The sequence below is a fragment of the Podarcis cretensis genome (assembly GCF_951804945.1).
Source record: "Podarcis cretensis genome assembly, chromosome: 2".
In the NCBI taxonomy this organism is placed as follows: domain Eukaryota; kingdom Metazoa; phylum Chordata; class Lepidosauria; order Squamata; family Lacertidae; genus Podarcis; species Podarcis cretensis.
This window is the reverse complement of record NC_137171.1, coordinates 6761870-6785833: the sequence shown is the minus strand read 5'-3', so window position 1 is coordinate 6785833 and position 23964 is coordinate 6761870. Positions and strand designations below refer to the sequence as shown.

The 23964-nt window shown below is 45.7% G+C and overlaps 1 protein-coding gene across 1 annotated transcript; it reads left to right on the top strand.

Annotated features, from left to right (window-relative positions):
• The first annotated feature begins 11789 nt into the window (after nucleotides 1-11789).
• ACKR5 (atypical chemokine receptor 5) lies at nucleotides 11790-23206 on the top strand. The gene is made up of 2 exons (XM_079966839.1): nucleotides 11790-12034; nucleotides 19173-23206. The coding sequence occupies exon 2, from the start codon at nucleotides 19191-19193 to the stop codon at nucleotides 20271-20273; it is 1083 nt and encodes a 360-aa protein (XP_079822965.1). The 5' UTR covers nucleotides 11790-12034; nucleotides 19173-19190; the 3' UTR covers nucleotides 20274-23206.
• The last annotated feature ends 758 nt before the right edge of the window (nucleotides 23207-23964 follow it).

Here is a 23964-nt window from a genome sequence, read left to right as displayed (position 1 = left end):
TATTGTCTTCCAAAGCAACTACTCTATTCCGAACTTAAAAATGGAAAGCGTAATGCTGGTGGTCAACAAAAGAGGTTTAAAGACTGTCTCAAGGCAAATCTAAAAAAATACAGTATAAACACTGACAACTGGGAAACACTGGCCTGCAAGCGCTCCATTTGGAGAACAGCCTTTACCCAAGGTGTCATGGGCTTTGAAGACGCTCAAACTCAGGACACAAGGGAGAAACGTGCTAAGAGGAAGGCATGCCTGGCAAATCCACACCGTGATTAACTTCTGCCCGGAAACCAATGTCCCCACTGTCGAAGGACGTGTGGGTCCAGAATTGGCCTCCACAGTCACCTACGAACTCGTTGTTAAAACCGTGTCTATGGAAGACAATCTTACTCGGCTACGAGTGATCGTCAAAGAAGAAGAAGGCCAAAAACACCTGGAGGGCTGAGGCTGAGGAAGCCTGCCTTAGCGGCATCGGCGCAAATGTAGTTGCAAGGGCAGTGCACTTACTCCATCTAACGGAAGTGCCCCCTGCAGCAAAATGTTACATTGTGCCCTGTTCCACCTATCATCCTGGTTTTCTGTCCTCACCCACCTCAGCAGTCAGCATCCCATGCTCCCTGAGCATGGAATGTCTTCACTGGGCCATTTAGAGGGGTCCCTTCCCTGATATTCCCCCCTCCAAATATTGTTTGTACTTCTGGAAACTTTGTTGTTCCCCTGGACCTGCTGATACCTCCCTCTTATGTGTGTGTGGGGGGGGGGGTGCTGTTTTGGCTACATAAGCAATGGCACTCAAAGCCTGAACACTTGAAAAGAGTTTATCTGCCTAATGTCATTATTGTTCTGGCCATATATATATATATATATATATATATATATATATATATATAGTGTCACATTTCAGAGCAGATTCTTCTTGACCATTTTGAGGTTTGCAGCAACAACTGGAGTAAGGTAAAGGGACCCCTGACCATTAGGTCCAGTCGTGACCGACTCTGGGGTTGCAGCGCTCATCTCGCTTTATTGGCTGAGGGAGCCGGCGTACAGCTTCCGGGTCATGTGGCCAGCATGACTAAGCCACTTCTGGAGAACCAGAACAGTGCACGGAAATGCCATTTACCTTCCCGTCGGAGCGGTACCTATTTATCTACTTGCACTTTGACGTGCTTTCGAACTGCTAGGTTGGCAGGAGCAGGGACTGAGCAACGGGAGCTCACCCCGTCACGGGGATTCGAATCGCCAACCTTCTGATCGGCAAGTCCTAGGCTCTGTGGTTTAACCCACAGCACCACCCGTGTCCCTTCAACAACTGGAGTAGGCATCCCCAAACTCAGCCCTCCAGATGTTTTGGGACTACAATTCCCATCACCCCTGACCACTGGTCCTGTTAGCTAGGGAGGGAGGGAGTTGTAGTCTGAAAACATCTGGAGGGCCGAGTTTGGGGTTGCCTGAACTGAAGGTTCAAAAAAATTCTGGCATTTCAGACGTGCTGTGCGTGTGAATTAGCTGGCTGCATCCCAATCTATGCATGTTCATTGCAGAGAGCATCTGTAAAACAGCTCTGCATGGACTGCTGGGAATCTACAGGTGTTTTAAGGAGTGCAGGGAGGCTTGTCCATTAGAGTGAATGGGGCACTGCCATGCCAACTTCCATCTATCTCCAGCCAGCCATTACCTGCAACCAATCAGCAGGTGGCACAATCTGTCCACTTCCTCCTCCGTAGTCTCAAGGTGTCTCTTGTAGAACTCATGGGGACAAAGCTAGAATTAGTCTGCTCTGCTTGTCATTGGTTCTGGGGTCCACTGCTGTTGGCTTACCTTGCCTTCTGCCCTACCAGCCCAAATGAGCAGCAACCACCAATGGTTAGGGCCCTTTTTCCTTGCATAATCACTTCTCCTATTTTGAACACTTGGAAAGTGATCAGGTCAGGTGTGTCCAAATGTTCTAATTTACAAGCGGAAGGCAAAAGTGATTTGCCCTTTGAAGCTCCTGCCTCTTGGAGGACTATTTGCAAGAGGAGGTGCTGTTATTGTTTAAATTTGTCTGTAATTAATTTAGGCTCTTTTATCCGCCAGTTGTTTTCATTTTTTACAGTGCAATTCAGTACCGCATGGATTTCAGGGAGGCAAACTTCCAAGTCACTGATTATGTGTAGGGTTGCCGCAGCCCAGCCAAAACTAAGTGCTTTTTACATATGGTGTTTCCAGACTATCACAGTTTCTTGGGTGTGATTCATCACATACGGTCAAATTCAGTCCTCACAACTATAATGTATTGGGAGGTCTTGTATAACAAACCCACTTTTCCTCCCAAAACCAATTTTGTTGTGATAAGGAAAGTGACAGAAAATTGCACAGGAAAGTGCATGATAGCACTCGCTTCGAAGTGATTATGTCCAGTCTTTATCAAGCATCTGTTCTGATTTGTTTGTTGAGAGGTCATATGGCAATCAGCATTCATCCGGAATTCATCCTGATTTGCTTGTGGTGTGGTTGTGCATCTTCCCATTAATCACTCACTCATCCCATGTGAATTTCCCCATCACTTTCCTAACCACAAAAAGTCAGTTTGTTTGTTTTTAAGTGGATTTGTTCCACCAGGCCAACAGAGGAATGGAATTGACTTCAATTGCATTGAAGTCGATTGCATTGAATAGCGGTACCTATTTATCTACTTGCACTTTGACATGCTTTCAAACTGCTAGGTGGGCAGGAGCAAGGACCGAGCAATGGGAGCTCACCCTGTCGCGGGGATTCAAACTGCCGACCTTCTGATCGGCAAGTCCTAGGCTCTGTGGTTTAACCCACAGCGCCACCCGCGTCCCAGGATTCCTCATAGAAAAGGGAAAAGTTGACAGCTATGCTCATTAGGGATCCTTACAGCCTGCCCAATACTCTGCTGAGCAAGGCAGCCTTAGTTAAGTTTAAGCACACCTAGCTTGGCAGAGCATCAGAAGAATGGAAGCCTTTCCAGGATTGTGTGCATGTAGCCAATACGAAACTGGCATGTACCATATTTTTCTGTGTATAAGACGATGTTATTTTATTTAAAAATTATGCAAAAAAAATGGGGTTGTCTTATACACAGATAGTGGAGAGGTGGCTGCCGTGAGCTGGAGATTGTCGGCGTTGTTTTAGCAGGTGATTGGTGTGTGCGGCAAGGTCCGCTGGCTATTGGCTGCTGTGGCAATTGGGCATGCGATTGGCATTTGCTTTTGGCGAGTGTGCATATGATTGGTGGCTTCACTGATGTGCATGGGATTGGCTGTGGCAATCCTGCGGGTAAGCGATTTTTTGCAAAAACAAACAAACGGGGGGACACAGCAACCATGGACAATCGCCCCTCAAAAAAAGCTCAGCAACTGTGGGCAATTCCTCCCCCAAAAAGCTCAGCAACTGTGGGCAATCTCCTCCATTTTCTCAATTTGGAGTCCCAAAAAAGAGACGAAAAAATGCAGTAATACTTAGGCTGCAATCCAAATGGTGCTTACTGGAAAGGAACGTAGCGAGACTTACATCTGCGTAAACATGCATGCAACAGGCATCTTATACTTCAGCGGGGTTTCTGCCTTTTCTTATTATCACAGTGTAGGAGCCAATACACAGGCCTTCTCCGTATCCGGATGCTGGTGCAGCAAATGTTGGGAACTGGTGCCATTCATTATCTGTGCTGTGCGTTCTGCCCTCCTGAGTCACATAATGTGGCTTTGGGATTCCGCATCCTGCTGCTGTCGCTGGGAAGTTCGCCCATCTGGCCTTTTTCCAGGAACCCCTGGCTGAAGTGCGGGAATCTTGGCATGCCACAAAGACAATGGGAGGAAGATCATCGGGGCACGGTGGGCAGAGGCCGCATGGACTGGCGGAAGGGGCAGGAAGCCCACAGAAGTGCAGAGGAAACAGAACAGCAGGAGACGAAAGCACCTTAGGGGCACCAGCGACTACCGACAGGAATCATAAAACCTGATGCGATGACCGGGAGCCGGCTCTTTCCCTTCCGAAGCAGGGCTGCCTGGAGGGGGGGAGCAGGATCAAATGCAGACTGGGAAGCCGCAACACACAATTGCCTCTTTGGGTCCAGAGTATGTCAGTTCAGACGAGTTTGCTTTGTCCAAGCAGGGGAAACTGTGACTGAGGGACTAGGGACAGGGGTTGCAATTTGATTCAGTTCACATTTAAAGGCAAAGTTAAGGAAATTGCTCTTTCTGAAACAATATGCGAAACAACAGATATCCTTCGAATTTTTTATTTCTCCAGATTTTGCAACGCGGTTCCCCAGCCATACATTCTGTACAACAATACATATGCTGGAGTAAAGTATGCACATATATTAGCGACATACATTCTATTATGCAGAATTGCATGCAAAAGTATGTGCATTGGAAGAAGTTCTAAAATGCTGGAGAATTTTCACGTGGACTTTTTAAAGAAAAACCCACACAGGCTCATCTGAAAATGAGGGGAAATAAACTAAAAGACTGAAAATATAAGAAACCGAAACTTGTCATATTTGCACACCCTTATGACAGATGTATAGGACGTGGGTGGTGCTGTGGGTTAAACCACAAAGCCTAGAGCTTGCCAATCAGAAGGTCGGCGGTTCAAATCCCCGCGATGGGGTGAGCTCCCAGTGCTCTGTCCCAGCTCCTGCCAACCTAGCAGTTCGAAAGCACGTCAAAGTGCAAGTAGATAAATAGGTACCGCTCCGGCGGGAAGGTAAATGGCATTTCCGTGCACTGTTCTGGTTCTCCAGAAGTGGCTTAGTCATGCTGGCCACATGACTCGGAAGCTGTACGCCAGCTCCCTCGGCCAATAAAGCGAGATGAGCGCCGCAACCCCAGAGTCAGTCACGACTGGACCTAATGGTCAGGGGTCCCTTTACCTTTATGACAGATGTAACAACAATTTGTGCTATCTTCACAAAACTGGGACTGGGATTGTACAGGGTTGGCAGGTTTAAAGAGAGTTTGACTTGAAGTTTTAGGGTTTAAGCTACAACTGGGCTGAAAGCTTTCTTGAGACCATGCATCCATCATGAAATTGATGTGCAGGATACTCGGAAACTTGAGACGGGGGTAATATTTTAAGACATTTTGGGTTTTTTAAAGATAAGGTGGCCACTGGCTCCCCACCAAATTAAAAGAAGAAAAGAAAATCTATGAAAGCTCTTAGAAATGGGTTGATTGATTGACATAATCTTTAGTGGCATTTTCACTCCACCCCAATGAAATGCCAAACAGTTTCAGCCTGCCTTCTTCTTAGGGTTTCCCAGGAGAAAGACTCAAATCTCAGGATGAGGAGGCAGAAGCAAACAGGGTGGGTGTCCTCTACTTTGCTCCAAGAGCTTTTGCTCTTTGTGTCCCCCCAGGAAAATTAATATCAGGGGTGGCTATTAATATCTGTGACCCACCAGCTGCCATTGGACTCCAGCTCCCATCAGCTCCACCGGCATGGCCAATGGTCTTGGATGATGGGAGTCATAGCCCAACATCTAGGGGTTGGCATGTCCCTCACCCTGATCAAGATTCACTGCTGAGTCCGGAGAGGAAGAAGAAGAAGAGTTTGGATTTGATATCCCGCCTTTCACTCCCTTTAAGGAGTCTCAAAGTGGCTAACATTCTCCTTTCCCTTCTTCCCCCACAACAAACACTCTGTGGGGTGAGTGGGGCTGAGAGGCTTCAGAGAAGTGTGACTGGCCCAAGGTCACCCAGCAGCTGCATGTGGAGGAGCGGAGACGCGAACCCGGTTCCCCAGATTACGAGACTACCGCTCTTAACCACTACACCACACTGGCTCTGAGGAGAGAGGAGAGAAATTGGCTTTGCTTGGGGTTTCAGTGTGAATCTACGTAATTTCCACTTTCCAAAACAACATGCAAACACAGCTATTCTCCAAAATTTGCATTTCTCTGAATTTTGTGATTAAGTTCTCTGATGAAATAATGTTTACAAGTATATGTAAATTAGGGGGATTACACATAAAAATGGGTACGTATTTGTGAAGATAGCATATGAAATACTTTATCTTAGGGGAAATTGTTTGCCCAAAAAAGGTGTGTATTAGACAAAATTGCATGTAAAACTGTGCCCATTAGGAGAAATCTGAAATAAAATGCTGGTGAATATTCACGAGGACTTAAAAAATGCAAACTAATGCAGCAATGTGGAGAACTGAAGACTGGGAAAATGAGAAACTGAAAGAAAAGAAAACAGAGACATTTGTCCATCCCTGCCACTGAGACATCAGTCTTAGCCAGAATCTTCTCCCAATCTACCATTCGCCATCCTGTAGCTTCTAGGTTCTGCTCTTCTTTACTGCCTAAGCTCCAAGGGACCAGGCAATGCCGTCAACCTCCATTTTTAAAATGATGATGATGATGATGATGATGATGATGATGATGGTCCTCTAGATTGGGACACGGGGCAGAGCCAAGGCAGATAAAAGGTGGAGCCTGGAGGAGACTAGCAGATGTGGGGATGGGCACAAAGAGGCAAATGGACTGTAGCAGAGCAAGGCAGAATATGGCAGCTGAATGTATGGATGGAGCCAGACAGAATCTGATCAGAGTATGGACAAACTAGTAACAACTACAGTGGTGCTTCGGGTTACATACGCTTCAGGTTACAGACTCCGCTAACCCAGAAATAGTACCTCGGGTTAAGAACTTTGCTTCAGGATGAGAACAGGACTGTGACACAGCAGCAGCAGGAGTCCCCATTAGCTAAAGTGGTACTTCAGGTTAAGAATAGTTTCAGGTTAAGAACGGACCTCCGGGACGAATTAAGTACGTAACCAGAGGTACCACTGTACTGGCTTTGCGTACCAGATGCTAATTATCTGAAAAAAATACATTTTTCCTGATCAGACCTATAATATAATGGCTGACTGAATGGAAAAGCTAGGGCACATCTTAACTGATGGTGAACCTACAGTCATCATCTGAGGCCCTCCTCCATGAGAGGTCCAGAGGGTGGAACCCCGAGAACAGGCCCTTTCTGTGGTGGCCCCCCATATGTGGAATGTTCTCCTCAGGAAGGCTCGCCTGGTGCCTTCATTAGATATCTTAAGGTGCCAGGCAAAAACTTTATTCTGTAACCAGGCCTTTGGATTATCTGTGGACTTTCAGAAGTGGGTGGAATGTTTTTAATGTATTTCTCCCCACCCCACCCCCTTGGTTTTCATGTATCCATGTGGAGTTTTTTGTTTGGTTGTTCGTTTGGTTGTCAGTCACTTTGGGTTGTCCTGGGCAAGATAAAGTGACTAACAAACTTAATTAATAAATAAGAATAATATACATATTGCCATTCCATGCTTTACAACTGCTTCAGCATTCCTGATACGCTGGAGTACTAATCGTGTTATGAAACATACAAAACAGCTTTCCAGGAAAAGGAAAACTCTGAGCATGTGTAGTTGCTCATTCGAAATCCGCTTAAATCACAGCACCATCATGACTACTGGAATAATCTGGATTTTTGCTTCTGCTGTCCTGATGCTTAACATAGGCACTATTTTGTTGTGCAAAAGTACAATGTGTTTTTTTCAGAAGAGCATCTGTGACCATGGATGTCCCCAGCTGACTGCCCCATTGGCAGTGCAACACTCATGCCAGCCTAGGTGTTTGGCCAGTTTGCCTTTGCCACCACCATCTGCCCCTCTCAGTGGTCATTTGGGGAGGGGGCTGCCCCACCAGGTAGCACGTGTGAAAATGCACTTTGAATAGGATGCCAGAGACCTTATTCCTTTGCAAGATTTCACATGGAACCAAAGTGCTGACAAGGTTCAGTTTGGATGGGAGTGGGGTGAATGATAAGGCTTGGAAACGAAGTCGCCTTCCTCAGCCTCTCTTATCGCTCTTTCCTTTCTCTCTTCCTGAAGGCAGTTTATATAACCTGCTATCTGTCAGGGCCTTGGAGAAAGGACCCTTCTCAAGCAGCTTTTTTGTAACGGAAAAGGCTTCTCATTTTATCTCTACTCCAAACAGAGAGGAAACTGATCTCTGGATCCAGAGGAGCCTCAAGCGAGGAGCTACAAAGCTGTCTAAAATGATGCAGTCCACTTTGCCCTTGCAGAATTCTGCCCCATTTCCTGTGTAGATCTAACCTCAGCTGCACGGAACCAAGTCATGAGAAATAAAGTGATCCCTCAGCCTGCAGGAACCGTACGAGGCCCAACATAGCAGTTCAAGTGTTCTCCAAACCAGTCCCAATTGTGGACAATTACTGTGAGGGGTTGGGGAGAGGGGACACAGTCAAAGATATAGGTTAAATAAGTCGGTGCCAGCTGCTGGGGCAGTTGTTCTGTCGCAAACCCAGGATACCTGTTTTCCAGGCTTGGTTTATTGTTTAAAAGGCCTGACTTATCTGTGCAAGTGCACTTCCCTGTTCCAGCCGAGCCTTCCTTCCGATCTGATTGTTGACCTCGCCTGAAATGGAGATTTCCAGCAATTGTTTCAAACATAAAGGCCTTTTGGCCCCTTGCTGGAGCCAAGCCAAAGTCCCCTCCTCACCTCCCCTTCCCTGCCAGAAAGTGCAGAGCCATCATCTTTTGCCGATTAGTTGTGTCACAATCCTAGCGGCCCTGGGCTTAGCTCGGAGTCTATCCCCACCTAATAACTTAAAGTTTGCTTTCTAGGACATACTACACAACATCATACCGCCAACTCTCCCAGGTTTCCTCGGTTTACCCCTATAACATGGCACTTGCAAGGGAGTGAGGAAAATTCGCAGAGGTCTGTAGCCTGGGGAGAGTTTCAAGGTCCAAATGGAAAGGCCTGGGGGAGCTGGCGTTGTCCCCTGGTTCTCAGATTCCTCATCCCTGATATACAGACTATATGGATTATATGGCTGTATGGACCCTCCAGTGTTCTGAGACTCCTGAATACCAGTTGCTGGAGAGCAATCACCAGAAAAAGGCCATTTTCCAGTGGTCTCCAAACTTTTTTCAAAGAGTGCTAGATTTGATGACGTGAAGGGCCATGAGGGCCGACCAAAGGGCCAAACTTTTTTTAGGATTGAAGCAAAGGTAATAAAAAGAAAATGTTATTTAGGGGAACTGAATTTAATTCTAAATTATATTCCAGAAACGTGGGAGATTTCAGGGGGTCAAAAATAATGGATGTACCATGCTATATTAGAAGCAAAAAAAACTTGTTTTGATGAATTGGAAGAGCCGCAAAAAGATTCAATTGAGCACATGGATTGATAATATGGACAGATTAGCTACATATGAACGAATTGCATGTCAATGCAAAATAAGAATGGTAAAATATGAAGAAATCTGGAATGAATATTTAAGCGATAAGGCGGATAGTAGTGGGAAGTAGGGGGAGGAGAGAGAGGTGGGAAAATATTGTTTAAAAAAGTGTAGTCGTAGGTATATCAGTGTATTTAAATCTGAATTGTCAAATTGTGTTATTAATGTTATTATGGTTTTTATTGTATGTGTCTCTAAAAAAAAAAGATTGAAATTGTTGAGCTTATTTTATGATTTTAGCCCTAAGTTGTTGAGCTTTTTCCAGGATTGAACTTGTTGAGGTTTTTTTTTAGGATTTTACCTCAGGAAATAAACTGCCACAAGGGCCGGATTAGGCCCCCAAAGTGGACTTTGGACATGCCTGCTTTATATGCTGCTTGTGGGTTTTGCAGAGACATCTGGTTGGCCAGAATGCTGGACTAGAAGGATCCTTGGCCTGATCAAGCAAGGTTTCCCTCTTATTCCACTACACCTTTTCTCCAGGAGACCAACGTGAGTGCTTACCAGACTCTGCAAGCCAAGAGACAACAGTGAAGTACATAATCAATGGTTCCTGCCCACTGTGGAGGCTGATGAGCCTTAGCTCCTTCCAATCAGCTTCCACTGTGGGACAGTTAATTCTGCCACACCTCCAGATCAGGTGTGACTGGAACAACCCGGAGCAGAGAGTCGTCTGAATTAATCAAGCTCAAATGAGATGGACCGTTGCATCTCCGCATGTTGCTGCTCTTCCAATCAACAAGTCTTTCTTACCTCATCACACTTTTGAAAAGCTAACCTTTTCTGGTGAAATGCAGTTCCAATTATAAATCAAAATACAGATGTTCCTCTCCCCTCCCCCACCCAAGGTCTTTCCCAGATCTACTATCTGGAATGAAAGAAGATTTGAATCTGGGACCTTAAATATACCATGTATGTACCCTACCCTTGGGCCACGATGACCCCTCTACAAGATCTAGTGGCATATTAAACTTAGGAACATCAGGTCAGGTATCGTGTGGTCCACAGGCTGGTTGGAAAATCAGCTGTCTCTGTGAGAACCTGGCTTCAGGCAGTGCTCCTGGTCAACTCCTGTTACAAAGATGCCTGCAAATGTGACATGAAGGCTGGCAACGTCACCCCCCCCCCCATGTGAAGGATCCGTTGCAGACGCCAGTGCCGATTTTACAAATAAGCTAAACAATCTATAGCTTAGGGCCCCACACTCTTGGGGGTCCCAAAAAAATTAAAAGGAAAAAACTGGATGTACATTTCCAAAATATAAGATAAAAAACAAATAAAATAAAACCTACATACAGCAACAGTATTTTGTGTTGTTTAGGCTCCTATGATGTAAGTAATGGGCCCCGCCTGCTAGCCTGCTCCCTAGAATATCACTGGTTTGCTCATTTCTATATATAGGGTGCCTACATTCTGCATGGACGGGTTGCATGGAAACATGTAGCATGCAGCTGCCGACTGCAGTGCAGCACAGTTGAATGTAGGTCAAGCTGTTGTACCTGTTACCTAATATTAAAGAGTGCTTGTAGACTGATGACCAGGCAGCATAGACGAAGGGTATGAGTCTTATGCCTACTGACTGATTTCATGTAATACATAATTTATTTATGTTGATCCCATTATGGCTTTAGATAACTATTAGGTCCATAAATTTCCATATAGCATATATTCAACAACATCAAAAAAACAGCGACAATTTGTTGTTGACAAAGGACAGCTGGACATATAAAGGGCCCCATTACCTTCAGTAGCTAAGGGCCTCATCAAACCTAAATCTGGCCCTGCAGATGACCGCAGTGCCTGGAGACAGGCAGACAGGTCTGGACTGCTATCTGCCACTGACTCTCCCTGCTCACTAAGTCCTGTTACCTCTTCAGCTTCTGACACCTCCTCCTCCTCCCAGTCTGCTGTCTCCTCTCCCTCTGACCGCTCATCATCGTCCCTCCACCAGTCCTCTGGCTCTGATCCTTCTTACCTTGAAGGTTCCCTTGGGGGTTCCCCAGCTGGTGCCTCCCACCACTCCTTTCCATCCAGCCACTCTGTGACAGCTTGATCCTCCAGATGTCATTGGACTACAATTCCTATCAGCCCTGAAAATTGGCATACTGGCTGGTGTTGGTGGGAGATGTTGTTCAGCAACATCTGGAGGGCCAAAGCTTCCCCACCCCTGGCATAAAGCACACAAGGAATCATTATTGGCCTCCCATTTTGCAGACAGGGAAACAGAGGCCAAAGAGAAGGGAAACGACTTGCAGCTGGAATCACAGGGGACATTCTTGTTGACTCTATAGCAACACCCAGTGCACTCTGGTTGCATTGTTATGGATGCTCCAGCTCACCCTGTCTTTGCAGGTTGTGGTTTTGACCAGGGAGGCTAGCTTTGAAACAGCAGTTCAGAGAAAGGAAATCGACCTCAGGAAAAATCTGCATCCTCGGATGTTCTTCGAAAGTTGTCACGGGCCTCTCTGAATCGACTGGTATCTGTCCTTGGTGCCTGCCAGGCCATCTGAGCCAAATCTGCTTGCATTCAAGAAAAGGGAAGTCCAAGGGATGGGACCGTGTTTAACAGCTTGTTTTACACCAAAGCTTGTGCTCTCAGGATAGCAGGCTATGATGCTCATTTCCTGTGTAGAGGGAGGAAAAGCAGCAGCAAGGCAGCCAGCAGCGAACACACATTCCTGGAAAGACTGCACCAATAGACAGTCTGAGCTACCAAGTTGAGAGACTTCAGACCAGAGGTCCATCATCTCAGCGCAGCAAAGGATCGTCTTTGGCTTCCAATAAGGTAAGCAATGCATAGAAATAAACTTCAGGTTTTCCATCTCTTCTCCAGAAACAAAACTTTTCACCAGCATCTAAGCTTGTATAGAGCCCCTCCCAGAGACACCTCTGTTACAGATGCCAGATTTCCGCCTGCTTAAAGAAGCAGCAACTTTCCCTTCCTTCCTCCAAATGCCCTGGAGAAAGTAAGAGTTGCTTTATTTATTTGTTTGCAGTGGCTGCCAAGTTATGAATCTTTTTCTAAGGCTGGAGGCAGGCAGTGATTGCTGTCCTTTTGGGGAGAGTGAAAGAAGGAATTTTGAGAGGCATTGCTGCGTGTCCCACAGTTAAGCAGGTGTGGCAGGACTTTGCATCAAAATCTGTTTGACCAGAAGTGACTGAGTCAAAATAATGTGTGCTTGAAAAGGGAAGTTAAGCCTCTTTTGAACTCTCTTGACAACATTTGTCCGTCTGCAGCATGATACCTTTTATTTGATAAAAGTGAGCCTTTGAGATGCACCGAATTCTCCTTTCACCAAGCCAGAACCTACTTCAGAATTATGGCAGTTCCACACCATACACTGAAAGCGCATCCATTGCACAAGTAAAGTGCATGACTTCCCCCAAGGAATCCTGGGAGCTGCAATTTGTTAGGGATGCTGGGAATTATAGCTCTGTGACAGACTGGGAGGAGGAGGTGTCAGAAGCTGAAGAGGTAACAGGACTTAGTGAGCAGGAAGAGTTAGTGGCAGAGAGCAGTCCAGACCTGTCTGTCTGTCTCCAGGCACTGCGGTCATCTGCAGGGCCAGATTTAGGTTTGATGAGGCCCTAAGCTCCTGAAGGTAATGGGGCACTTTATATGTCCAGCTGTCCTTTGTCAACAACAAATTGTCCCTGTTTTTTGTGTTGAATATATGCTATATAGTAATTTATGGACCTGATAGGTATTTAAAGCCATTTGCACAGAACAAATAGGAGCCTACACAGCACAAAACACTGTTGCTGTATGTAGGTTTTATTTGTTTTTTATCTTATATTTTGGAAATGTACATCCAGTTGTTGTTTTCTTTAATTTTTTTTTGGGGGGGGGGGCAAGAGAGTGGGGCCCTAAGCTATAGCTTGTTTAAATCCGGCACTGCCTGTGAGGGGAAACTATAGTTCTCAGGATTCTTTGATCATGGAATTATAGAATTGTAGAGTTGGAAGGGACTCAAGGAGCCATCTGGAATCTCAGCTAAAGCATCCATGACAGATGGCCATTCAACCTCTGCTTATGAGCCTCCACGAAGAAGAGTCCACCACCTCTCAAGGGAGACCATTCCACTATCGAACTGCTCTTGCTGTCAGAAAGTTCTATCTTATGTTTAGTTGGAATCTCCTTCCTTGCAACTCATGCCCTACCCTCCAGAGCAGGAGAAAACAAGCTTGTTCCTGATTCCATGTAACAGTCCTTGAGGTATTTGAAGAGGGCCATCATATCCGTCTTCTCGATGGAAGTCAAGTGCTTTAAGTGTGTGTTGGATTTGCTTTAAGTTTATGGTGTGTAATTGCTCCTATTCCTGCATGAAGGAAGAGTCGTCTGGCACTCAAAAGCCAACCATTCACCGACCACACATCCAATCTTATAAAAAGCTGTCATCTGGACCCCTTTAATAAAAGGTTTTTCTGTTGCTAGGAACAAACCAATCAGTGCTCTCTTGTCAGTGTCTGAGAACCAGCCTCTTCCCAAATCAGTTTCAGTGTGGGAAAACTTGAGGATCACAGCTCAGTAGCACAGCATGCAGGTTGCACGTATAAGGTCCCAGGCTTGTATATTCTGGCACCATCTTTGATTAAAGGCTCTCGTGTGAAGCAGGGCTGGGAAAGATTGCTGAAGATATTTTCAGAATGGGCGCTAAAAATAATGTTGACCGTTTTCTGAGCTGCCCATGTGAGCTGTAGCTCAGCACTCGGGTCCTTGGTTCAATCCCTGTCATCTCTAGATAAAGGATTGCAGATTGCAGGACTGCCTTTAAACCTTGGAGAATCAACAGCCAACTGGAGTAAGCCATAGTTTTATATTGGAAGGTGCACCAAGTGCATGTGCAGAAATGTGAAATATAAATGTTGTTAGTGAGGAAACAGATGCATACCTCACAGTGCATGAATGTGGTCTGGCAGCCACCCTTATTTAAACCTGGGGCATTTTAACATACAAGCTCAATGATGTACCGTATTCCTAAGGGCCTAGGACTTGCTCATTGGAAGGTCGGCGGTTCGAATCCCCGCGACGGGGTGAGCTCCCGTTGTTTGGTCGCAGCTCCTGCCAACCTAGCAGTTCGAAAGCACATCAAAGAGCAAGTAGATAAATAGGGACCGCTGCGGCAGGAAAGTAAACGGCGTTTCCGTGTGCTGCTCTGGTTCACCAGAAGCGGCTTAGTCATGCTGGCCACATGACCCAGAAGCTGTACGCCGGCTCCTTCGGCCAGTAAAGCGAGATGAGTGCCGCAACCCCAGAGTCGGCCACGACTGGACCTAATGGTCAGGGGTCCCTTTACCTTTAAGTCTCTTAAGAGATGGGTAGGACAACAACTGTTTGATTATGGATTATATTGGTTAGACTAGAGCTTTGTGCTGATAATGCCAAGATTTCAGGTTCAATCCCTGTATAGGACAGCTGCATATTCCTGTATTGCAGGGGGTTGAACTAGATGATCCTTAGGGTTCCTTCCAACTCTGCAATTCTGTGATATTATTGATTATATTATCCAGAGTTTCCTAATACCACTTTTTCAAGTATTCAGTTTTATCTGCATTTAAAGAGACAAGGGGAGATTTTAAAAAAGCTATACTGAGGGCATATTTACAGCACTGTTCCTTTGTGTGCATATGGCTGAACTGTTGTGGCTTTCCTTATTAATTTCAGGAGTTCCTAGAAACATAGAATTGTAGAGTTGGAAGGGACAGACCACGAGCATCGTCATCTAGTCCAACCCCCTGCACTGCAGGAAACTTTTGCCCAGTGTGGGGCTTGAACCCACGACCTGAACTCAGATCTACTGACTGAGCTATCCCAGCTATTGTTCTGTGAAATCTTGATTCTGAGAATCCTAATTAATTGATTCTGAGAATCTTGATTCTGAGAATCTTTTGGTAGAGATCCCTGAGCTTTTTCACTAAGCTGCACTTTGCAGAATTCCACGGTTGGGAAATATGAGCTGTAGTGAATGTTAGGCCTACTCCAAGTGGACCCATTGACCTTAATGGGCACGACTAACTTACCTCCATTAATTTCAATGAGTAGAACCCAGGTGGACACAACCCAGTGGCCAGTGGTATGCGGTGAAATTTTTCATAGGGGAACAGTTAGGGCAGGAGGTGCAAGGTTGCAAGGGCAATAGGGGTGCTATATTGGGAACTATAGTTCACCTTAGGCAAGGCCTTTGGGAGTAAGTACCTAAACCTATTCACTAACAGCTGCTCTTTACTGAGTTATCTACATACCCTGTTGAAGAGGCAGCATTATAATCTCTGTAAGCCTTTTGATTTACCTTTGAGCATTAAATCAAATGAATCGTAATTCTAGAGTGGTTTGTAGCTTAACTGTAGCAATGTGTGGTAAGTAGTCAGGAGAGATGGAAGGAGAGATGAATTAACAGCTAATTCACTGCTTATATATAAATGTGCTAAGTGCTGTAAGCCCAGGTACACTGCTCTCTCCCCAGATCCTTTCCTTAGAGATGCCCGAAATTGAGCCTGGTACCTTACGCAGGGCATAGGCTCTCCCACTGAACCTCCCAGATTGGCCTGCCAGTCCTCTGCCTCTTCTTGCTTCCTTGCCATTGCCTCACATTTTCCTCTGCTTCTCTCAATAGCAGCCAGCACTTCTCTCCGAAGCCCCGTGTTTCTTTGTGACAGTGATGCTCCTCAGGCACACACTCATCTGTCGCTACACAGCGTTCTCAGTTGCCACTGAGTCGCAGGTCCACTGGGGAAAGGATAACTCTGGGATGGAAAGGCAGAGGACTGTCTGCCCAGTGCACTTTGACCGACCACACTTGCCTAAATGGAAGCTGCTGTTGTAGTATAATACACTGTGTTTTTTGCTCTATAAGACGCACCAGATCCTAAGACGCATCTAGTTTTTGGAGGAGGAAAACAAGAAAAAAAATATTCTGAATCTCAGAAGCCAGAACAGCAAGAGGGATCGCTGCGCAGCGAAAGCAGCAATCCCTCTTGCTGTTCTGGCTTCTGGGATAGCTGTGCAGCCTGCATTCACTCTATAAGACGCACACACATTTCCCCTTACTTTTTAGGAGGGAAAAAGTGAGTCTTATAGAGCAAAAAATACAGTAATTTGCAGAAAGGGGTCAACCAAAATAATGAAAGGGCTCGAGCAAGTCCCATGTGAGCAAAGTTTACAATGTTTGGGCATCTTTAACTTACAGGGGAAGGCAGCTAAAGAAAGACATGTGAGGGGCATGTAAAATTATGCATAGTGTAGAGAAAGTGAATCAAGAAATCTTTTTCTCCCTCTCACATATTAGAACTAATGAAGCTGAAGGGTTGTAGATTCAGGACAGGGAAAAAGAGTTCGTCACACAGCGCAGAGTTGTAGTCATCATAGTTAATAAAAGAATTTATATACCACCTTTCATTTCAAGAAGAGATACCAAGGTGAGCCACAAGCAACTTAAAAACAGCGGCAAAATAACAAGAATAAAACCAGTTATGAAAATACAGTTGCCTTTGATTAAAATACATAGAACTACATTAAAATATCACACACACACACACACACACACACACACGTGTTAAAACTATGGAATTGGCCAGCACCAGTTGTGGTAATGGCCATCAACTTGGGTGGTTTTTTAAGGTGGTTAAGATGAATTCATGGAGGATAAGGCTGTCATTATCTACCCATCTCACTGAAGGCCTCTCATGTCAGGTATCAAAGGCAGTGAATGGGGTACATGAGTGTGATATAATAATATAATAATAATAATAATTTATTATTCATACCCCGCCCATCTGGCTGGGTTTCCCCAGCCACTCTGGGCGGCTTCCAACTGAATATTAAAAACATTACAGCATCAGACATTAAAATCTTCCCTAAAGAGGGCTGCCTTCAGTTGTCTTTTAAAAGTAAAATGGTTGTTTATTGCTTTGACATCTGCTGGGAGGGTGTTCCACAGGGCAGGCGCCACTACCGAGAAGGCCCTCTGCCTGGTTCCCTGTAACCTTACTTCTCGCAATAAGGGAACCGCCAGAAGGCCCTCGGCGCTGTATCTCAGTGTCCAGGCTGAACGATGGGGGTGGAGACGCTCCTTCAGGTATACAGGACCGAGGCTGTTTAGGGCTTTAAAGGTCAGCACCAACACTTTGAATTGTGCTCGGAAACGTACTGGGAGCCAATGCAGATCTCTCAGAACCGGTGTCATGTGGTCCCGGCGGCCACTCCCAGTCACCAGTCTAGCTGCCGCATTCTGGATTAATTGCCGTTTCCGGGTCACCTTCAAAGGTAGCCCCACGTAGAGTGTGTTGCAGTAGTCCAAGCGGGAGATAACTAGAGCATGCACCACTCTGGCGAGGCAGTCCGCGGGCAGGTAGGGTCTTAGCCTGCGTACCAGGTGGAGCTGGTAGACAGCTGCCCTAGACACAGAATTAACCTGTGCCTCCATGGACAGCTGTGAGTCCAAAATGACTCCCAGGCTGCGCACCTGGTCCTTCAGGGGCACAGTTACCCCATTCAGGACCAGGGAATCCCCCACACCCGCCCACCCCCTGTCCCCCCAAAACAGTACTTCTGTCTTGTCAGGATTCAACCTCAATCTGTTAGCCACCATCCATCCTCCAACAGCCTCCAGACACTCACACAGGACCTTCACCGCCTTCACTGGTTCTGATTTAAAGGAGAGGTAGAGCTGGGTGTCATCCGCATACTGATGAACACCCAGCCCAAACCCCCTGATGATCTCTCCCAGCGGCTTCATATAGATATTAAAAAGCATGGGGGAGAGGACAGAACCCTGAGGCACCCCACAAGTGAGAGCCCAGGGGTCTGAACACTCATCCCCCACCACCACTTTCTGGACACGGCCCAGGAGAAAGGAGCAGAACCACCGTATAACAGTGCCCCCAGCTCCCAGCCCCTCTAGACGGTCCAGAAGGATGTTATGGTCAATGGTGTCAAAGGCCGCTGAGAGATCCAGCAGAACTAGGAAACAGCTCTCACCTTTGTCCCTAGCCCGCCGGAGATCATCAACCAGCGCGACCAAGGCAGTTTCAGTCCCATGATGAGGTCTGAATCCCGACTGGAAGGGATCCAAATGGTCCGCATCCTCCAGGCGTGCTTGGAGTTGTTTGGCAACCACCCGCTCAATCACCTTGCCCAAGAATGGTAAATTTGAGACTGGGCGATAGTTGGCCAAATTGATAGGACTATTGCATTCATGCCAAGCTTGCAGGATTCCCATGGGTTACCCATGATAGGTAAATGTAAAGGGACCCCTGGCCATTAGGTCTAGTCGTGGCCGACTCTGGGGTTGCGGCACCCATCTCGCTTTATTGGCCGAGGGAGCCGGCGTACAGCTTCCAGGTCATGTGGCCAGTATGACTAAGCCGCTTCTGGCGAACCAGAGCAGCACATAGAAATGCCGTTTACCTTCCCACCGGAGTGGTACCTATTTATCTATTTGCACTTTGACGTGCTTTTGAACTGCTAGGTTGGCAGGAGCAGGGACCGAGCAATGGGAGCTCACCCCGTTGCAGGGATTCAAACCCAAAGCGCCAACCTTCTGATCGGCAAGTCCTAGGCTCTGTGGTTTAACCCACAGCGCCACCCACGTCCCTTTACATGATAGAAAAAGGAATATTGGACTAGACATTCTTCTTATCTAAATAAGTAAACCTTTAACATCCCAAATCAGTTAGGAGTCCTAGTGACTCACATGGATAGAAAAAAAACAGCAACCTGTTCTTTTAATAATTCAGAGCCTATACACATACACACACAAAACCGCTTATAATTGATGTGGATTCATAGCAAAGGGTTACAACTGTGCTAATGAGCAATGCATATCACACTTTCCGGTATTGATTACTCCTCCTTAATTTGGTTCAGTGGAAAAATCAGCCCAGATCTACTAGTACTGAAGTCTCTCCACCATTTCTTCTTACAGTTAACTTTTTGACCCAAAATGGGAGAGCCCGACCACCTCTTGCCTTTTAATGAATATGGAGAGTACCACAACTTGACAGAGCTTGCCCACCTGCTCAACTACACCTTCAGCTACTGCAGATTGGGGCTGGATGAGAGCGTGAAGCGGGTGTTCCTCTTTGTCCTCTACCTCATCATCTTTGTGGTGGGGCTGGTGGAGAACCTTCTGGTGATCTGGGTAAATTGGCAGACCCGAAGCCACAAGAACCTGGTCAACCTCTACATCTTCAACATGGCCATTGCAGACTTGGGAGTGATCCTCTCGTTACCGGTCTGGATGCTGCAAGCCATGCTTGACTATACCTGGCTCTGGGGGAGCTTCCTCTGCCACTTCACCCACTACTTTTACTTTGCCAACATGTTCAGCAGCATCTTCTTTCTCACCTGCCTGAGCGTTGACCGCTATGTGTCCTTGACAACCTCCTCCCACTTCTGGCACCGACACCAGCACCTGGTGCGACGCATTGCTTGCTGCTGCATATGGGCCTTGGCTGCCATCGTCCCTTTGCCAGAGGTGTCCCACATGGAGTTAATTGACAGCACTGAGCCTGTATGTTTCTTCATGGCCCCCCTGGAGACCTACGACATCTGGGCCCTTACTCTCACCCTGCTCACTGCCTTCATTGGGTTCCTCATTCCCTTCTCCATCATGGCAGTCTTCAACATACTGACAGCGAGGCACATCAAGCGCAGCAACAAGCCTGAGAGCAGGAAGCACTGCCGTGTCATCTACGCCTACATTGCCGTCTTCCTAGTGAGCTGGCTGCCGTTCCACCTGGTTTTGCTTTTGCTGACGCTCGAAGGTAACAGCATCTTCCTCCACTGCCACTTTTTGGACTTCCTCTACTTCTTCTATGATATCATAGACTGCTTCACCCTTCTCCATTGCGTGGTCAACCCCATCCTGTACAACTTCCTGAGCAAGAACTTCCGAGGGAAGCTCATCTCTGCTGTGGTCAGGTACATCCCTAAAGACCAAATGGATCAAAAGGGGGGCGAAGGTTCCTCTTCTAACACCCAACATTCCATTGTCATAGCAAAAGAGAACACCTTGCCAAATTAAAAGTGCGCTTGGTTTGGTTTATTGCTGTGGTTCCACCACACGATCCTGTGTATTCAGACATTCTCTCGCTAGCAAAGGGCAGTCTTCAGTAAGAACCTCTCTGCATACACATCAGTGCTTCTTGAAATCTTGGGAAAGCAGGGCCATACAGGGTGAAATGTGGTGATTATATGCTGCTGTGCCCTGTGTTTTCTAGTAACTCTCATCCAATCCCCCACCTCGAAAAAATAACTATGGAAATAAATGTTCTGATTTCTGCTACCTTGTAATTTTATGATTATTTGGAAGATAGAGATTTCTGTCAATTTCCTCTTATTTGTGGAGAGTTTTGAGTGAAAATTACATTCTAAAAACATGAGGGTGTCTTGATCATTAAATAGATGGCACAAAGACTGTAATTCTGCCCCTGCAAGGGTGAGACAGGGACTGCCAAGGTCCTTTTATGTGCATCCAACTAGTTACTTCTTGTGGCTGAGGAACCAGGATACCAACAACTTCCTTCTAGCAGTTTGCGCGCAGGCAGCCTTTTATTTATGTCACCACAGAGACATTTACACCCAGGGATGCCAGCCTGAGGTTGGAGAAGGGAAGGCAATGCTGGGGCTACGGACCTCTCCTGAGGGAATGCTGGTGCCTGGGATTTATCTCCCAAGGGAATGCACTCCCACCTTGAAGTTTTGGCTTGGGGTAAACTTCTTTGTCCTTTCTGGTAGAGTCAGAAAACGTCATGATTCAGTTCCTGAGTTAACCAGGAGCATTGCAGTTCTGGTCACTGAATTAAGAAGCTTCTGCTAACCCTATTCACAGGGTTCCAGCCCAGTGGTGCCTAATAAAGCTTTAAAAAATGGAAGTTGAGGATCTGAGGGCCTGTTCATAAAACCAAGGACTCAGATTTTAGCATGGTATCATTAGCTCAAAAAACGTATTTGCAAAGGCATGAAAAAAACTGGATCCTTGCATGTGATGAGATTACGCAACCATGGAGTAAAGTGCCAACATATGGAGGTGGGATTTAGTAGAGTTGGGATGCCTGGCTGCCAAAATGTTCAAATAATAATGTGAATAGGCCTTGGCCCTCCAGATTTCCTAACTATAGCTCCCATCAGCCCGGGCCATTGATGATGTTGGCTGGAGCTGATGGGAGCTGATGGGAGACCAACATCTGGAAGCCCAAAGGTTCCCCACCCCTGGTATAGACTCTATCAAATTGAGCTTTTTAGTTTGCTGGTGACTTAGTTTTGCCTAATTTTTAGCCAATATTATCATGGAATCTGCCACATAAACATGGGGTAAATGGGTATGTGATCTGGAGATCCCTCATTCTAAAGTGAGAGTTAAGTGGCTATAGGAAGGCACATGTTCCTAGAGGTCAAGGTCAGACATGTGAGGAAGCACTGAGCAAAATGTTCTCAGCATTTCCTATGTAATGCCATTTTGGCCTTTATTACAAGAATTGTGATGGGGGCACAGATCCAGGCCAAGTATAATCTCAGAACAATATGAACAGAAGGTAAAAGAGGAGGTTACAACAACTGCTAGAAGATAAAAAAATCACTTAAAAATAGCACTCTTATCCAAGGGCTGAAGGACATAAGTGAACATCTGGATTAAAAAAAAAATACTTGGATAAAGTTTAGGGAAGGAAGACAAGGAAGCAGGATGTTTATAACACACTGAGTTGACTTTTGCATTCGAATGTTATCTAAAAGGGAATGAACAGCCCTGACAAAGGTTTTTCAGGCCAAGGCAGGAAAAATTAATTCCAACCCAATTTGATCAGAAATGACCCAACACATTGGTTCCTTTGCAGGGGATAGAAAGACCCAAACATTTTCTCCAATACTGGCAAAAATATAACAGTTACAAGTCTGTATGTGTGAATATAGAAACCAAAGGAAGCTGCCCTATACAGAGGCAAACTATTTGTCCACCTAGCTCAATACTGCCTAAACTGACTGGAAGCAGCTCTTCAGGGTTGCAGGCAGCAGTCTCTTGCAGGCCTACTTGGGGCTGCTCAGGACTGAACTTGGAACCTTCCGCATGCAAAACAGCCTCTCCTTGTGCAAGGAATTTACAGAAGTCAGGAGTACCAGTATCCCAGAGCAAAGTCCTTTGGCATAGGCAGAAGACTCAGGTGAGCAGCCTCTGTTATCATTTGATCTGAAAATACTTCCATAGCGTGTCAACCACAAACTACGAGCAATGCACCAAACTCTCGAGTTTTTCATTTTATTATTCTAAATAAAAACCACACTTTTGTGCCAAATGATGGAGTATAAAAGAATCCGATGTACAACGATTTTAGACATCTACTTTTTTTTCTTTGAGGAAGAAAAGTTTTACAAAATGTACAAACTTTACAGCAAATAGATATTAAACACTTAAATAACCAGGTCAGTACCTACAATTAACTTAACCAAAAGGTTAGACAGCAATCACAATGCTCTGCTTTGTTTTTTTTTTTTTATTTCAAGACATCTGGATCTTTGGAGGAAAAGGGAGAGGGCATGGTTTTGAGTTCAGAAAAATAAGAGCAATAATAAAGCGTTAGTCTCCAAAAACATTGTTGTTTATTATTTTCAAAGCTTTCTGTGTTAGACTGGAACACCTGTTCCATGCCTGAACCCTCCCCTACTGTGGTGGCAATGGTAGGGATTCTTCACAAATGGTAGCATAGCAAACAGAGCAAAGCTATTTAATTACAATACTTTGTCTTTCTACACGCCTAAGGATTCCAAAGCACTTTACAGACATTTACTACACCTCACAACTTTTCCATTTGTGAGGTAGGTATTTTTAAATATTCCTCAGTCACAATTTGGGGTGAGTTGATGTGTGGGTGTTTTGAGGCAGACAGGTGAAGTTACTTGGGCCAAGCTACACTACCAAGCACAATGATTCATATCTTTGTCATGGCAGAATGCTTTTTTTTTTTTAATGGAATTTCTAAAGCTGGCCAAGTTTGCATTAGATGCAGTTTGGCACTGGAGAAATAGACTAAAACAGCTCTAGAAGTCGAGAATAAGGAACAGTCCTTACTGGGTGAGATCCAATATAGCTCCTTCTCCATCACTTCCAACGAAGGCATCTTAACTACAAAAACATGGTTCTGTTCAACACCAGGGGAGTATATCCATTATTGTTTTGGACTCCAGAACTTGAACCAAGAGCTTCAGAGACCAACACTGGGGCTTAGCCTGGTGTGCTACTTTATGGGCTCAGCCCTCTTCAGGCATAGAAGAGCAATAAGAGTGTATAACATCAGCCCCTCCAGTTGATAGACAGTATGAAGCTTTTTGACTGGCCAAGGCTCATATAAATAATAAAATACTGTCCGTCTGCCATTAGTCCACAGCTGGACCTTGGGCTTTCTTAGGCTTCAGTTCCTTTCTCAAGCCCTGTGGGTCTAGCCATGTGGCCCTGACATTAACTAAATATCAGTGGTACTACTAGAAGTAGTAAATTCATATGACAACTCTTACATCCTTACACTGAATGCTTCCAGCATTACTTAAACTTTGGAATAGTCTTGTCCGCTATATTGTTGAGTTAATTCCTTAGTGTGACCTGTTTGGTGTTTGCTATTCAGAGGCCACAAGAAGGAAAGGAATTGAGAGATATGTCAGAACACTTGCTGCATGCTGGGGGCTATTTGAAGACGGCAACTTTCTTATAAGAAAACAAGAAGACA

What these genes read in the sequence shown, in the direction of transcription:
- ACKR5 (XM_079966839.1), top strand. Translation starts at nt 19,191, where the DNA reads ATGGGAGAGCCCGACCACCTCTTGCCTTTTAATGAATATGGAGAGTAC.